The sequence below is a fragment of the Solanum verrucosum genome, unplaced genomic scaffold, assembly GCF_900185275.1.
Source record: "Solanum verrucosum unplaced genomic scaffold, falcon-dt-bn FXZP01000182.1, whole genome shotgun sequence".
Taxonomy (NCBI): Eukaryota; Viridiplantae; Streptophyta; class Magnoliopsida; order Solanales; family Solanaceae; genus Solanum; species Solanum verrucosum.
Window position 1 is genome coordinate 5,034,459 of NW_026020378.1, and position 16,886 is coordinate 5,051,344.

At 34.7% G+C, this 16,886-nt stretch overlaps 3 protein-coding genes across 3 annotated transcripts; 1 reads left to right on the forward strand and 2 right to left on the reverse strand.

The window, feature by feature from the left end:
* Positions 1-2,666: 2,666 nt before the first annotated feature.
* LOC125838629 (uncharacterized) lies at positions 2,667-3,377 on the reverse strand. Its single transcript, XM_049517676.1, has one exon. It carries the CDS (start codon positions 3,375-3,377, stop codon positions 2,667-2,669), a length of 711 nt encoding a protein of 236 aa, XP_049373633.1.
* Positions 3,378-5,877: 2,500 nt separating this feature from the next.
* On the forward strand, positions 5,878-8,616 carry LOC125838570 (uncharacterized). The gene is made up of 4 exons (XM_049517623.1): positions 5,878-6,153; positions 6,561-6,865; positions 6,963-7,173; positions 7,908-8,616. Exons 1-4 carry the CDS (start codon positions 5,917-5,919, stop codon positions 8,406-8,408), a joined length of 1,254 nt encoding a protein of 417 aa, XP_049373580.1. The 5' UTR covers positions 5,878-5,916; the 3' UTR covers positions 8,409-8,616.
* Positions 8,617-9,448: 832 nt separating this feature from the next.
* On the reverse strand, positions 9,449-14,472 carry LOC125838580 (V-type proton ATPase subunit c''1). The gene is made up of 4 exons (XM_049517636.1): positions 14,165-14,472; positions 13,993-14,070; positions 10,041-10,211; positions 9,449-9,946 (listed from the first exon to the last, which is right to left on the reverse strand). The coding sequence occupies exons 1-4, from the start codon at positions 14,299-14,301 to the stop codon at positions 9,775-9,777; spliced, it is 558 nt and encodes a 185-aa protein (XP_049373593.1). The 5' UTR covers positions 14,302-14,472; the 3' UTR covers positions 9,449-9,774.
* Positions 14,473-16,886: the final 2,414 nt, after the last annotated feature.

Genomic DNA, 16,886 nt, shown 5'->3' on the forward strand with positions numbered 1-16,886 from the left:
AGCAATTAACCTAAGCTCCTATATCAATGAAAAAGAGGAAGAATACAACAAGAAGAGAAGAAAAAGGATAGGAACATTTTTTTTGTTTTTTGTAGTGATATTTGTTTTAGTTTAAAATAGTTTATGGGAATCATGGGAACTCTACAAAGGAAAAAATATGTAATTGATTATTTTTTGTTACAGCTATTAAATTGAATTTTTTTGACTAATATCATCCTGAAGTATAATTCAAACTTATTTAATCATCCCAAAATTTACAATAAACATCATTCTATTAACTTAGGTTAAGAGGGTAATAGCTGAAATAAATACATCCGTCAAGCACGACTTCCCCCAAATTTCATATACTGTTTTAATGATTGCAATAATTTTCGTGAACTCAGATTCAACATGTTATTTTTGGAAATAGTCGACTGAACACAACTTCTTGCAACTGATCTGAAGCTGCTAATATACTTTAGAAGGTAATGAAACTTGGAAATTCATACACAACATACCTGCAATTTTCTTTCAGACATTTTATCAAATAGCTAAGGGGCATTTAACAAATCCATAGCGTATCCTGATCATGGTTATTTCTACTTGTCCTTCGCAAATACAAAAGTTTTTTCAAGACGGCAAAGACAATGAGAGAATAAAACTAACATTCTAAATCGTCAATTATAGTAATGAATTAAGTACTGTTGGAACAAGAAAGAGAAGAGATTATGGAGTTAACTTTTACCTTGTTCTTTGAGGCTCATCTGTACTTATAGCTTGTAGGATTTGAGAAGTGCCTGAGCCTGACTAGTAAAGAGATACGCACATATATATGACTAGTAACTATTGCTATATATGTGTCCAAACACCTATGATGATGCCGCTGATATTTGGGGGAGTTGCGAGTGAAGAAAACTAAAAAGACAGAATATGTTTAGTGATTGATTTTTTTTGTTTGGTAAAGTTGTTGCCGTGTGACTAGGAGATCACCGGTTCGAGCTATGGAAATAGTCTCTTGCAGAAATGTAGGTCAAGGCTGCATACAATTGACCCTTATGGTTCGACCCTTCTTTGGATCCGCGCATAGCGGGAACTTGGTGCACTGGGACCTGGAACCCCTTCGGCGGAAAATTATATTATTTATATATGGTTAAAATATTTTTTTTTGTTATATACAGTAAATGTCGAACCCCCTTCGGCTACTTCCTTGATCTATTTTTTCAGATTTTGAACCCCTTTATTAAAAATTGGACCCCAATTTTCTCGGAGATAGTCTGGTATGACTGCCTTTTTTAACTATCTTTGTGTAAAGGTGGTGTCATTACCAGCTTTCACCTCGGCAAATCCATCAGGCGAGCTGCCACACCTACGGGCTACAAGCATAGGTCTTAGATAATCCTTCCTACCAAAGTTAAGGCAAATGTGTGAGTTGCACACTTCGTATTGTAATGGGATATGAACTTTATTTTAATAAGTAAACTAACACCTCAAGTCGTGAAAGAATCATGTATCATGTATGCCCCTCTATTTACTTGTCTTTACTTAATGGAATGGAAAATATTGGGAGTTGTACTATGGTACTCTTTCAATTATAGTGATGAATAATGTCTTATGAACTTTAAATTGATCATTAAGGAGCATGTTTTGGTGTATGCTAAGCTTCAAGTTGTTCGTCATTGGCATGTACCTTGCATGTTAAGCACTCTACCTTTTGATTTGTTTGGTTTAATTTTTATCAACTAATTTGGCAATCATTACAATTTAAATGTTATGCAGGTCGCAGTATTATGATAGATTTCACATTTTACTTTGTTTGGTTGAATTGCCTTCAAGTTTTGATCATACAGGTAATTGACAAATTGGCGAAACTTCAAGGATCTCCAAAATGGATTTTGGGATGGAGGAATGGCTCGAAGATGGTGGAAGAAAAGATAGTTGCGTAATGTTGTCATTCAACTTTTTGTCTCTACAAACAGCATCATAATAGGGAGCAAAAAGCTTTAAACAGGTAGGCGATTTGTCATTTTGTTGTGAGCAATATTCGCCTCTACTCAAGTTACATGTATATACTTGGGGTGATAATACTGAGTAAAAGATGAAATACATGTCTATACTCTTTCTTTCGATCTTAGGAAGGGCGGACCCTGCCGATCATGAATATGATTTTCATCTTGCTCCCATGTTTAGTGAGTTTGTTTCTCAATCTGTTATGAATATGTGTTAATGCCCATATTGTAATATTCTCTCAAACTATATTATGAATCAACACAGCAGAAAGTTGCAGCGATTTGACGAGTGCTTTAACTTTGTTTGGCATGTTCTGTTCAACAGTTTACTCTGAAGTAGAAAAAAATTACTGTGCAACATTGTTTCACGGCTGTGCAAAGACAAATGGTGTCAAAACAAGTTATTGTAAATATTATGGACAAGATTGTTATTTACATACCGTAGATACTTTGATGAATAAAGGAAAGACGACTATGCTTATGCTTGTGGATTTGCAAGTCAAGGTTGTCGTATCTTTTAATTTGTTTATTAAGATTATTTGGAGACAATTTTGATGAGTGAACAATGACAATAAAAGTGTCTATGTTATTGTGATATATTATAATTCATTTGTATCAGGTTGAGAGATAGAAATTCACATTAACTAATAAAATCATGATACAGGAAAGCAAGTGAGCATCTCAATCAGGCAAAGCATTTCCTCTCTCAAGGTTATTCTTGATCTCCAAGGTATATTTTCCAAAGGCACGCTCAATCTTTTTATTGAAGTGCTCGTTACGATCATTAATAGAGTCAATGTCTTTCTCTTCATGGAACTTTCTCCTCCGACTAAATGATTGGTGCTTCTTGTCCCTGTCCTTGAGCTCCTTCACCATCCTCTCTATCTTGTCATCTGATAATTTTGGTGCCTTTCCATACTGGAGACTAGAAGCTTCTCGGTCAGCTTCCTTCATTCTATTGTACTCATCTACATCAACAGCAACATTCTTTATCCGCTTCTTGTATGCATCAGATAGCGTCTTCTTATTAAAAACATCCAAACCAGGCTCCTTCTCCCACTTGTTATACTTTGCCTCTGCAGAATCTTGTGTATCTAGCATATATGCCTTGCTCATATCTAACCCCCTCTCTTCAATCCATTTTTGCTTGGGCATTCCCCTGCTAGACTCTGCTTCTGTTTTTTTCTTCTCTGCTACCATTGCAGATTGATTCGCTTTTCTTGCCTCGTTCATTTTTAACCTCAATTCAAATAACTTTTTCTTCCTCCCTGTGAGATTCACCGAGTCTTCTCCCATATTATCCTCTCCATCATCATTGTGACTTTCAACACCATCTCTTTCATCAGGTGCATCGGAACTCACATGAATACCAACTCTTCTTTCGTCACTCATGTTCTCAATTTCCGTATTAAGCAAGACTCTTCTATCTTAATAAAAATATGTAACAAGACACCCTATTTATAAGGCTAACTAACTAAATTAAACTAGACTAGAAAATCTACTCCTATATGAATTAGGACAAAACAAATCCTAAACTATTTAGGATTCCTACTCTTTGCGCTTATTTCCTAAACAGTTTAGACAATGTATTTTCCCTTTATTGTTAGCTTAACATTATAGGAGTAATTTTTAGTAAATTTCCGATAATTATATATGGTTACTCCGTCCTATTTTATGTGGCAACATTTGACCGGCCACAGAGTTTAAGAAATAATGAAGACTTTGAAATGTTTACCAAATTGCTCCTTCAAAAAATAGTCATATTAAAAAGTAGACTCATTTTTTTCTTTCCTCATAAATGTATTTGAGTATTATCTTTAAGATTAAGTGGGATCAACAAAGATAAAAGAGAAATTGTACCTTTAAATACTTACCATATAAGGAAATGTGACATTCTTTTTGGGATTGACCAAAAAAGGAAATGATGCCACATAAAATGGGACGGAGGGAGTATTATAGAGCTTATTGCTAAATGAAATATGACTTACTTATCGTGAAGAAAGAAAAACATGTCTTTCTTTTTTTTTCCTTCAAATAGTGTCCGAGTCAGCTGGTGCGTATCTCAATTAATTTCTAAAATATTAAATAACTCTATCCATCTAAATTAAAACAAATGCAAAGAAATCACTTAATTTAAAAATAAGCCAACATCAAAAGTTAGATAGTCTTTGCTTTTGACTTTTAATTATTTGACTTATAAATTTATTTTTTATAAGTAATATGGCTCCAAATTTGAGCCACAGTAGCATGGGTTGAGGGACCAGGTACTTTTAACCTTTTACAAATCAAACTGACCCCCAATCCGATTTAAATAAAATGGAAACAGGACCAATTAAGTAATAAGTACTCAATTAATTTATCGAACATTTTAACTTCAATGATATAAAATATTTTGCCACAGAATGATTAGAAGGATAATTATATTAACTAATTTGAAATCTAATTAATTTTGAGTAAATAAAAATGTACACTTGATCTAAATAGTATTTTTGGTAAGATAATTTTTCAAATATTTGTTAAAAGCACAATTAAGATGAAATTTAAATACCAAGTCTACTTAATTTAAATACTCAATAAGAGAAATTTAAAAATCATAAAAGAAGAAAAATATATAATAACTTATAGCATGTTATCCAAGATTGTTGTAGTTTACTAGTTACTATTCGAGAATCGAAAGACTAGATGTAGAACTAATTTAATTTCAATTGGAATAACATAAGAAATTTCAGTGTTAGGACTTTGAATGTTAATGTGAGTTGATTGTAGTCGCTTCTATTATTTTAGGTCAGATTTTTAAGATTTTATTATTTTTTAAACTTAATAAATAGAAGTATATTTTATGCACATAGTATTTGGTATGATTCAATATATTTTTCATTAATATTTAACAAATACTAAACATATTCGATAGGATTAGGGTTACGTATCGGTCGGCTCGGTTCGGTTTTGAAATTTATCGGTTTTACTTATCGGTTATCGGTTTGTAATCATGCTAAACCGTTATGGAACCGTTAAGATATCGGCTCATCGGTTATTGATTTATTGGTTAGTGAACGTTATCTGTTCGGTTATCGGGTTAACCATTAACAATTCACACAATTTTCATTGAAAATTACTAATAGACTAGTCACTAATTTACAATACGCAGTAGCCAGTAGGCACTGACGAACTTTTCTATGTTAGTCCATTACTCTACATAAAACACTTAATAAAACTCCATATTAGCCTAGACAGAGATGTCAATATTGTCCAAACTGACAAACTTAAAAGAATTCCTCATAACAACCAAGTCAATTTCGATATGAACTATAAAGAGAAACCATTACAACACTACTAACGAAAACTATTAATGATCTCAATGAGACCATTACTAATAAAAACTTTTTCATTGCAGATTTGGACGCATATCTCACTGACTCACTGTAATGAGAAGATAAAAACAAAGACTTGAAGTAAGAGAACCAACCATTTGAACCTCAATGTAGACACTTAGAGAATGATATTCAATATAACTCTCCGGCGTTGGAGCAGTGACAGTGAATCAATGAGTGATGTCACAACTTTGGAATACTATTGTGAAATTTGAGTGTCAACTATAAAGTCATTATAAAGAGTCTGAAGAGTGAAGTGTAGGTTAAAATTGCCTAAGGCCTTAAAGTGATATAAATGTAATTAATTAAACTTCTTATTGAGTTATTGAGGCACCCGATTAGAAGTATGGCCAAATCGAGACCCAAACCGATAAGCCAATAAGAAGTTTATTGTGAACTGATATCCAAACTGTTAAACCACTAACCCGAATCATTGACTCAATAACCAAATTATCGATTCGAATTATGATTTCGGTTCTATTTTCACCCGCCTAAGCCCTAGATAGGATTATATGAGCACACCCCGACCAAAGGATTTTGCACAGAAAGAGAAGAAAGAAATGGGGAAACCGAAGGCAGTGATCGTTGGAGGCAGCATAGCAGGTATATGCTGTGCACATGCTCTCATCAGAGCTGGTTGGGATGTTGTGGTTATTGAGAAAACTCCACAACCTCCAACTGGTAGCCCCACTGGTGCTGGCCTTGGACTTGACCCTTTCTCTCAGAAAATCATTCAATCTTGGATTCAACAACCCCAACTCCTTCAACAAACCACCTTGCCTCTTGTCATCGATCAAGTAAGTTATAGAGTAGCTACTTTCCCCAGCTATATTGATTTTTACATCAAATTGAGATTTGGGGTAAGGGAAGGGGAAGGGGAAAATGGGGAGATAGATTACAAGGTGGGGAATCGAAACCACACCAATAAGGTAAAAGTTCAGGCAGTCAACCATGAAAATTTCTCGAATTTTCGCTGATTGAGTTTGTGTTCTATTATTGTTTTCCCTTTTGTGGTTTCCTCTTTCTGCTTTTTATGATATTGTTCCGTTTTTTTTGGACCTAGTTCCACCAATATTAATTTCACAAATTTGGAGAATTTTTTTTAAAAATAATAATGTAGTTAAACATCATACTGTTATTGGATGTTTTTCTTTGTCAAACCAATTCTTTAACTATTATCAATACTACTTATGGTCAACTACAGAACCAGGCAACTGATGGAGAAACAAAAGTGAGCCGGACATTGGTAAGGGATGAACATTTTAATTTCAGAGCAGCTTATTGGGCTGATCTCCATAGCCTTTTGTACGGTGCACTACCGCTAGATATTGTTTTATGGGGTTATTTGTTCCTCTCCTTTTCCATGTATGATGACAAATCAAAAGTGGAAGTCGAAACTAAAGTTCTTGAAATGGGTATTACAATCAACATTGTTGCTGATTTGCTTATTGCTGCTGATGGTTGTCTGTCTTCAATCAGACAACATTTCCTTCCTGACCTTAAGCTGAGGTTAGTATATAAAGTCAATTAATGTTCTTCTTTTCCCCTCTTCTAATCGATGAAATGCATCAGTTTGGTGTTTTTAGTGACCCCTATTTTCTGTTAGATATTCAGGTTACTGTGCGTGGAGAGGGGTTCTTGATTTTTCCAATAAGAAGCACTCAGAAGCCATTATCAACCTTAAGAAAGTGTATCCAGATCTTGGGAAATGCCTGTACTTTGACCTGAGCTCTGGAACTCATAGTGTATTTTATGAGTTATTGAACCATAGATTCAATTGGATATGGTACATTAATCAGCCCGAACCAAGCCTCAAGGTAATAAGCTTGTCAAATCCAGTGATATGGTTATTAAATTAATGTCAATCCTGAATGATTGTTCACGTTAACCCTGATAACAAAGGAGAATTGTGGGTTGTGATAAGCTGAAGACCAATGTAAAAGAGTCAATTACCTTTTTCATTTCATTTTATGTGGCATAGTTTGAGTGGACACAGTGTTTAATAAAGAAAAGCTTAACTTTTGAAACTTGCGTCGTAAACATGCCATAATAATAAATGAGAAGTTAAGTTATTCTTTCCAAATTTAGAAAGTTTCTATTCTTTTGGAATGGATTAAAAAGGACATGCTGCCACGGGAATGAAGGGAGTATTATGTACCTCTTATTTAGTGAGTGTTGGAACAATATGGACCTGAATTAAACAATGTGATATAGAGGATTCATATAGTGAATACCAATAGATTTAAAATTGATTGATTTAAAGTGGATGTAAAACTGTTATTTATCATGAATGGATCAACATATAGTTCCATCAGATCAGATAATAATTAGAGATTTGGAGAGTGGATGGACGGATCATTTTCTTAACCACATATCTGATATACAATTAATGATGCAAGTTCAACACAATTCGAGTGTTACCTAGAAGAGTGGACTGGGGGACTTTGGTACCATTTCTTTATGCTTGTTTTTCCAGATCAGTATCTTGATTATTGTCTGTTTATATTGGGAGTATTGATTCTGAAAACCAATAGTTTGTTATGAAATCCAGGGGAATTCTATGACAATGAAGGTTAGTGAAAACTTGGTTCAAAACATGCATGAAGAAGCTGAGAAGACTTGGGTTCCTGAATTGGTCAGGGTGATTAAAGAAATTAAGGAGCCTTTCCTAAATGTGATTTATGATTGTGATCCTCTGGAGCAGATTTTTTGGGACAAAGTGGTGTTGATTGGAGATGCAGCTCATCCTACTACTCCTCATGGTTTGAGAAGTACAAACATGTCGATATTGGATGCAGCTGTTTTAGGCAAATGCCTAGAGAAGTGGCAAGTAGAAAATCTGAATTCTGCCCTTGAAGAATACCAGTCTATTAGGCTGCCAGTAACTACGAAGCAGGTTCTACATTCAAGAAGACTAGGTCGCATTAAACAAGGTTTATCACTTTCAGATGATCCGTCCTTTGATCCAAAATCTGCAAGTCCAGAAGATTGTGAAGAGCTTCAGCAGAAAAACATGCCTCATTTCTACGATATTCCTTCGATATTGAAATAATGTCACTGGTTTTTATACTGGCTTGGTTATTAAAGCATTGTTGGATGCATAATTGAGACGAGCATTTTGTGTATATGTCCCATATCGCAAATGACTGTATTCTGGTGCACCAACATATAGCAGGCCAGTGTTATTGTTGTTGTATCTGTATACAATTCATGACTTCATGAATGTAGTATAGTGAAAATATTGTTTATATTTGCCAGTACATAAATTTCCTTGACACAGAGCAGGTTGGCTGAAAATGCAGCTCATCCTATACTCATGGTTCGAGAAGTACAAACATGTCTATATTGGATGTTACAGTTTAACTTTTGGGCAGATCTTGCATTTGTATTTAAAAAATCCAGTAAATATGTAAGAAAAATGACTTGGGAACCCATTAACAGAGTGTTTTGTTGGTTCAGTTGCAGAAAGGGAACTTTTTAAGCTTTGCTTCCCTCTTGTGACTTCAAATTTTGGATTTGCCCCTAAAGAGTATCTGTTCCTTCGGTTGCCAGTTACTTCAAAGCAAGTTCTATATTCAAGGTTTAGCACATTCAAAATGAGATAATAAATAAATGTACAATCACTTTAATAATATAAGATTTTGAATAAGACAGCATATTAATTAGGTCGTGGGTGCAACAGTAGCTACAACCTATCATTAGGCCTTATTTTTTGATGATCATGATGTTCAAACCAACTTTTCACACACTCGACCAATTTCACGGAATAGCCATCGCCTTTCACCACCAACATCTACCAGATAACTCTATCCACCAAGACAAGAACATATGAAAAGAAGTCACCTAATTTTTTGTCTTTGCTGAAATTTGAACCTGAGACCTCATAGGTCTCGACCCACTTCATTAATCATGATCTCTAGTCAAGAGGGATTAGCCGATTAGGGATTACACTTTTGTGTGCTTAATAACCAACTTTGACATTTGGGGCTATGAGAATAAGAGGAAACTCCCGTCCCCAAGCCTATTGTGAAGAAAAAACAAATATGTAAGGGCAAATGCAGGACTCCATTTGAAAACCAAATTTGCATTCATTCAGGCAGGAGCTTATTAACTTTCAGCGGCTATCCGCGTACAAACAATATTCCTTTGCTGAGAATAAGTACAAGCAGCACTCTCCAGGAAAAAAATAACTATAAGTCATTCATGTTTCTTCAGTTCAAGTGAAGTAATAATACAACAGTGTAAATGACATCGGTTGCAGGTCAGACATGGCCTAGCTTATGTCGATTTCATTTATGCGAATGCAATGGGAGAACCAAGAACCTCTTCAATTAATACTCCTACAAAAACAATAAACTATTGGCAAGAGAGCAAATACAGCTTCCAAATGGCAGCGCAAAGAAAGCAGATGTACGTGATCATGCTGTTTTAGAAGGCCATGTTGCTTGAGCAGACATGATTATTCCCACAATCACTCCAAACAATCCCAGTGCACTACCGAAAATCTCAATCACAAGAATCTTGACGAAAAGGGTGGAATTTTGTGCATCTGACAATGCGCAACTGCTACCAATAATCCCTACGCAGAGCCTGTTTATAGGAATATATTTAGGAAGATGGTCAAGTGAAACAGAAGAAAACTCTGTATGCAAACAAGTTTCTTTAATAAGAAAAAGTTACAAACCCGCAAACAAGGTTGGCAAAGCCCACAATAATTCCAGAGGCAAATATTGCATATCCTGCTCGAAGGGACTCCGCTGCATATATCTTGGATGCTGGGACACTCTCTAATTTAGTTTGCAGAATAATTGCCACAATAACACCATAGATAGCAACGGCTTCACAGAAAATCACACTACAAGAAGTAAAGATAAGTTAGCCTTTTGTATCAGTATGAAAAGGACAAGTCACATGTATCCAATGACCATAAGTTTGTTTCGATCCTTTGGAACAAGTATTAAACAGTGAGTCGGGCAATAGAGTATTTTGAGAATGCGAACATGATATCGCTGCCCATGACACAAATGTGACACAGATATCCCAAGACAGTAAGTATTGACATAACACAATTGAACACTATGCTGCCACCTTATTGTATAGTTTAGTCCCTAAGGGCTAAGGGTTGTCGGATTTGTAGTTCAGGTAGAATATTGGAAAATAACTATTATAACCAAGAACTTTGGTCCAAATTTGTGTTGCTGATAAATCATTTAGTATTGAAAGGAAATAATCCTGAATAGAGTGGACCTAGAAAAAACTTCCCATGGTCGACCCCTACTAACTTGAGATTGAGGTTGGTTAATTGATTGACTGATTCAATTAACTTTTTGAACTTGGGAGTGACGAGGGAATTCAAATTCCATCTTCATGATAATTCAATACCATGGAGCGGCGTGGGGGGCATCGGACGACATTTATCCCAAAGCATCAATGGGTGGTTTTACCCTTTGCTCATCTCTCTCTCCACTTTGTTTAATAGCTTATTGCAAAAAAAATTTATTGCTTAATTCTAGTGACATATTTGACACAAAACTTAATCATATCTCTAATCCGTCCTATACAGAACATATCAGCATAGCAAATATTAAAATCTATGACAATCTCACTAACAAATGCTTCCACTGTAATTCAGCAATATTACAATTCCACCATATACTGCTCCAACCCCTGAAAAATTCCCAGCTCAAATAACACGACAAACTAAGAGATTTGTAGAGCCTCTACATCCAGGTAGCTGATTCCGTCTTTCCGAGGAAGTCAAGGAGAAGCTTGAGTTTGAATTTCTCTCTTTATCAAATAGATGTGAAAGAGAGACATCAATCCCTTTGGAAGGTATGCTAATCTCGTGGAGGTATGTGAAGATACTTGCATATAATGACACTTAAGCATAGTCCTCTTGTGTTTTTTTGATGTTTTGTTACAAGGGTATCATAAAATTTAACAGAACAGTAGGGTGGTTGGAATTTCTGGAAAAGAGAACAATGAACTCATATTCGCACTAAAGAACAAAAGATTTTATGGGTATACTACTTGTGTACGGGAATTTTCCCAAATTATTAGAACTATTTACCTTATCAAAGAAAAAACACGTGATTCTTTTCCTTTTCTCTTTTTCTGGATAGAGAGTGGAGGGAACAACTTCGGGACAGAGCGAAGTGAAAGATGGGGAATGTAACTTTAGTAAACCAGGAAAAGAAGACCAAAATGGCCAATAACTAGGCAAGCACATAGGAAATCTGGGTTATGGAGAGACGGGGTGGTGCTAAATCTACAACTAAAGTAGTTAGCTAGAGATCAGCAGTCCTTAGGGTGCTCTTCAACCAGTGTACATGTGTAAAATCTGACAGGATAAACAAAGAGTATGGATCTGGTACATGTAAAGACACTATATAACACTCCAACGAATATGAATAATATTTTTATTGTTATGAAATCTGAATACAACTTCTATATAAGTAATATACTAGAAGTTTTATTCAGATTTCATAGAACAAGTAGTGAAATTTGGAACTTGACTAGGTTTATTGAGTCTTAAGAGCTTAGTAGTTATGATATTTGGTAACTCATAACTTTGCTAGGGAAATAGGATACAAATGTTGGAGGATCTTGTTGTTTAGTCAGATCATATACAACTGGTAGCATCTTTGGGTGCTTGTTTATTGCCCAAGACTTGTCTCACAAGGTGCATAATTCCTATGTACATGATTCCTACCCAAGACTTGGTTGTTTTTTAGTTTATTACCCATGACTTGTTTCACAATAAATATTTTCCCTTCATAAGAAAAAATGGGTTAATGCATTTTACCCTATCGAGAGCGTTTGATTTCAATCTGCTGCATATGGTACCTTAACAGAATCATTTTGAGCTTCTAAGACACCAACAATTAAGGCATTCTTCATCTGAAGATAAATATGGAATACAAGAGACAACTCGCAGAGGACTGAACTATATATTAACAGGGCAGACCTATGTAGGCGGGGTTCAGCTAATCCCTTCTTCCAAGAGAATTTCACTGTTTATATATGGGTAATTACATTCCAAAAAATAAAATATGAACAAGAGGATAGCTGGATGACCAAGGAAGTCAATACTCCATATGGGGTCAGCCTATGGAGGTCTATCAGATCCCTCTGGAGTGAGTTGAAAACTCAATCAAGAATCAAAGTGGCAAACGGAAACAAAACCAGATTTTGGAAGGATAATTGGCATGAGGTTGGTATCATGGAACTGGTCTTTCCAGATATCTTCAACCTAGTACTTCACCAACAGTATACTATTGCTGAAATGTGGACATCTAACGGGTGGAGCTTGAATTTTAGAAGACATTGCAATGATTGGGAGGTTCAAAGAGTGGCTGATTTCCTCAGCAAACTTGATCAATTTCCTGGGGTTCAAGCTGGTGAAGATCATTTATGGTGGCAGGGCAACTCCAAAGGCATTTTTAAGGTCAATGCTGCATATAAAATTATGAACCAATCCAAACAACAGATAGCAAACTGGCCATGGAAGCAGATTTGGAGGATAAAAGTTCCCCACAAGGTATCAATTTTTGTATGGTTACTAGCAAAGGAGGCCACTTTAACAGTGGACAACTTGATGAGCAGAGGTATGACACTGTGCTCAAGATGCTTCCTGTGTAAAGAAACAGCTGAGACAGTCAACCATCTATTTCTGCATTGTCCATTCACAGCTCATTTGTGGAGAATCATCATAAACCTTAAGGGTATAGCATGGACAATGCCAGGCAAGATAAGAGAGGCTCTTAGCAGTTGGGAGGGAATATGTTCACATGCAAAGGATAGGAGTAGATGGAGAATTGTCCCAGCTTGTATCTGGTGGACAATCTGGAAGGAGAGGAATTCCAGATGTTTTGAGAGCTTAGAGAATGATGTGCAGAAGATCAAGTTGAACTTCATCTTACTGCTATGTTTTTGGTGTAATCAAATTTATTCTAATGATACTGTGTCTATCATAGATGTTCTAGATTCTCTATAGCTAGAAAGGAAAGACACTAGAGCTCTATTGTAAATATGGTTTCAGTACTACCCAAGTACTGTTTTGATCCTTGAAATGATACAAAGTTACTGATTTCAAAAAAATAAAAATAAAACTATTTATATGATAATATGCACATCTTATTAAATTCCTTCACTATGAGGTCTAGCACAATTTCACTATCTTTTATTGAACTACTTTAGTGAATTCCTGTGTCCATCCATGTTAATATCAAGCTAGTATTTTCTTAAAGAACAAGCCTAAATCTGCAAAAAGCTCTACTAAGTCGAATGCAACATTTCAAGATTCACAAGGATAATCTTTATACTCCCTCAGTTTCAATTTGTTTGTCTTACCTCCTATTTTAGTTGTTCCAAAAAGAATGTCTTTTTTTTATTACAACTCTTTAATTCTAACTTTCTACCAGCCACGTTTAAGACTATAAATTTAAAGAGCATTTCGATACATTCTACATATCTTTAATATAAGACCACAAGATTCAAAAGTACTCTTTATTCTCTTAAACTCTATGCCAAAGTCAAAACCACACAAACAAATTGAAATGGATAGAGTAAATCAAATGCAACATTTCAGGAATCACGGGGACAAGATGGGGAAAAGTGTAATACTCTCAAATTACCTAATGAGATTCTTGGAGGTGATGCGAGGAGCTTTGATTGCAGCACCAATCAGACTACTTCCGGTAATGTAAATCCCCCTACAATAACAAAGTCAAAAACTTGTAATCAGATTTGAGTACCCTTTAAGAAAAAGAACATAAAAAATTGATCTTTTCACACAAATATGACTACCAAGCGGCACCAAGAACAGAGACACCAATAGCAATAGCAATTCCAACAGCAGAGAAAGTGTAAGGTGAGATCTGTATCATAGCTCTGGACCACGAACTTGATGCTCCCATAACCGCCATTGTCGAAGCTGCTGACATTGTGAAATCTGATTAGCTAACAATTTTCTCCTTTCTCGATCTTGAGATTTCTTCACTTTGGGCGAGACTCGAGAGAGAGAGAGAGAAGGGGATTGAAGAGAAGACAATATTGTGTCGTTGATAACACGTGAGAAGAGCAAGGAAGGACACACTCAACAAATTAAAATTATTCAAAAAAATTTTCAAAATATTTTTTCACTTTATTTGAAAATGATCATAAAAATCTCAAATTCATATTTTAAGTAGGAGTTTGGACATAAGGGAATATGAAATCATGAGATAAAATTAACGTTTGGACATGTAATTTCACTGATTTCAAATAAAAAATTCTCCAAAAACCATGATTAGGAAATTTCAAATCATGATTTGAGATTTCAAATACAAGAATTGATCCGTAAGTTTATATTTTATAAAAACATTCTTACATTTATATCTATTAACCATTTATTTCATATATAAATAAATTTATAATTCATATCATTACTTTTTAAACCATTTATATCTCATACAACGATTAACATGGAATTTATTATTACTTCAAATTAACTCCTTTTACCATTTATATTCACCTAATTCATTGTTTTTGGTCAAATTTATTTACCAACCAAATTGACTAACAAATTACTCAAAGTAACAACGTTGGTTTGTATTCTAAATCATTTGATCGAGAAATGCAAGTTCAACATGAGAAGATAATCCGTACTATGTAAGGAGATTATATTAAAGACTAGTACACTATAATTTATGTTCAATTTTTTTTTTTATTGAATTGAAGTTTGATTAATAAATGTTGTATTTTTTTTAGAATAGTTTTGTGATAGTGTATTATACAAATTTATAAATGTTTGCTTATTTGGTAAGATTGTATGAGAATTAGGATAATTTCAATAGTTTTACAACTTACGAGTTTTTGTATGTTGTTTTCTATGTTTATGAGAAAACATACAACATAAAAAGTCCAAATTGCATGTCCAAACAAAACTTCAACTTTATCTCGTGATTTCGTCTCATGATTTCATATCGCATGACCAAACGGATCCTAAATTTGGGAAAATGCTCAAACATGTCATCAGACCTTGATAAAAGGTTCATCCACGTCATCCGTTAAAAGTTTGACTCATTTATGTCATTTTCGTTTGAAAAATGTTCATCCATGCCATTATTTGTTAACTAAAAACAGTTCTGATTTTGCAAATTCATTTTTTTCATGTGGTCAATTATGATTCAGTCACATCATTAATTAAATCATTTTCTTAAAAGGAAAAAAAGGCTAAAATACGTCATAGAACTTTGAGAAAAGCTGATTTATATCATCCGTTAAAAGTTTGACTTATCTATATCAATCCAATTAATAAAATGACAGAAATAAGCATTTTTTTCAGATAAAAATGTCATAGATAAACCAAACTTCTAATGAATTGTATAAATGAGCAATTTTTCCAAAAAAATCTTTTGAACTTACAAAAATATGTCACTTATAACAAAATTTTCAACTTATTTTTTGTTTTTGAATATGTATATCAGTATACATACATTCGAAACATAAATACTATTTCAAATAATCTTTACCAGAAGTAAGCCGTCAAAATGGGCAGCCCATGGGGCTGGCCAACCCAACTCGTTATTGGGATAAAGTTGGGATGCATTGTTCAAGCCCATTTAAAACTATAGCTTATAAGTCTGACCCATATAAGTCCTTGGCCCTTGAGGTTTGATCGGAGTCGGGTCGGGGTCCTTGGCCCTTGAGGTTTGATCAGAGTCGGGTCGAGGTCGGCCCATGATTCAGAACTATTTATTTAAGGATAACTTACAACAATATCAATATAAGCTAATTACTTAAATGCACGTTATGTTGTAATATTACGAATCTTATCAGATTTTGGTATATCCGGATACATGTATCCTGGGATACATAAACTCAAAATTAGGTGAATTTGTTCTGGATACACTCTATCCAAGAGGATTCACATGTATCTAGAATATATAGAAAAATTCCGCGCCCTCGCCTCCCACTCGTTACTCTCTTGTCTCTCTCGCGTATCTGAGATACATCACACCAGATACATGTATCTCGCATATCTAGTATCCTTGATACATGCTAATCACACTAGATTTTTTGCTAGTGTTATTGAAACGACATCATTGTTTGTCATATTTGATTTGAAAATTTTCTCATAGTTTGATGTTATAGAATTTTAAGTTTGAAAAGAAAAAATATGGAAAAAAAGAGCTAAGTCCGCCCTAGCCCTCGACCCTTTTAGGGTTGGGTTGGATTGAACATTTTCAGGCCCTTCCAAAAGAAGGGCTGACCTGCCCTAGCCCATCGAATTTCGTTGGCCCGCAAGGCTTGGACCGGATGGGACTGGGCCGACCCTTTTTAACAACTCTAACCAGAAGTATAAACAAATATAACTGCATCTAATATTTAAATTCAACTTCATAAATCCAAAAAGAAATTAAAAAAAATAAAAAGATAACCAAGTGCCTACTAAACGACAAGAGATCTTGAAAGGGATACTAACTGTTGTAAATGAGAAGAAATATGGGAAATTTTCTCTGTGTATTTTATTGATCAGTGTTCCATT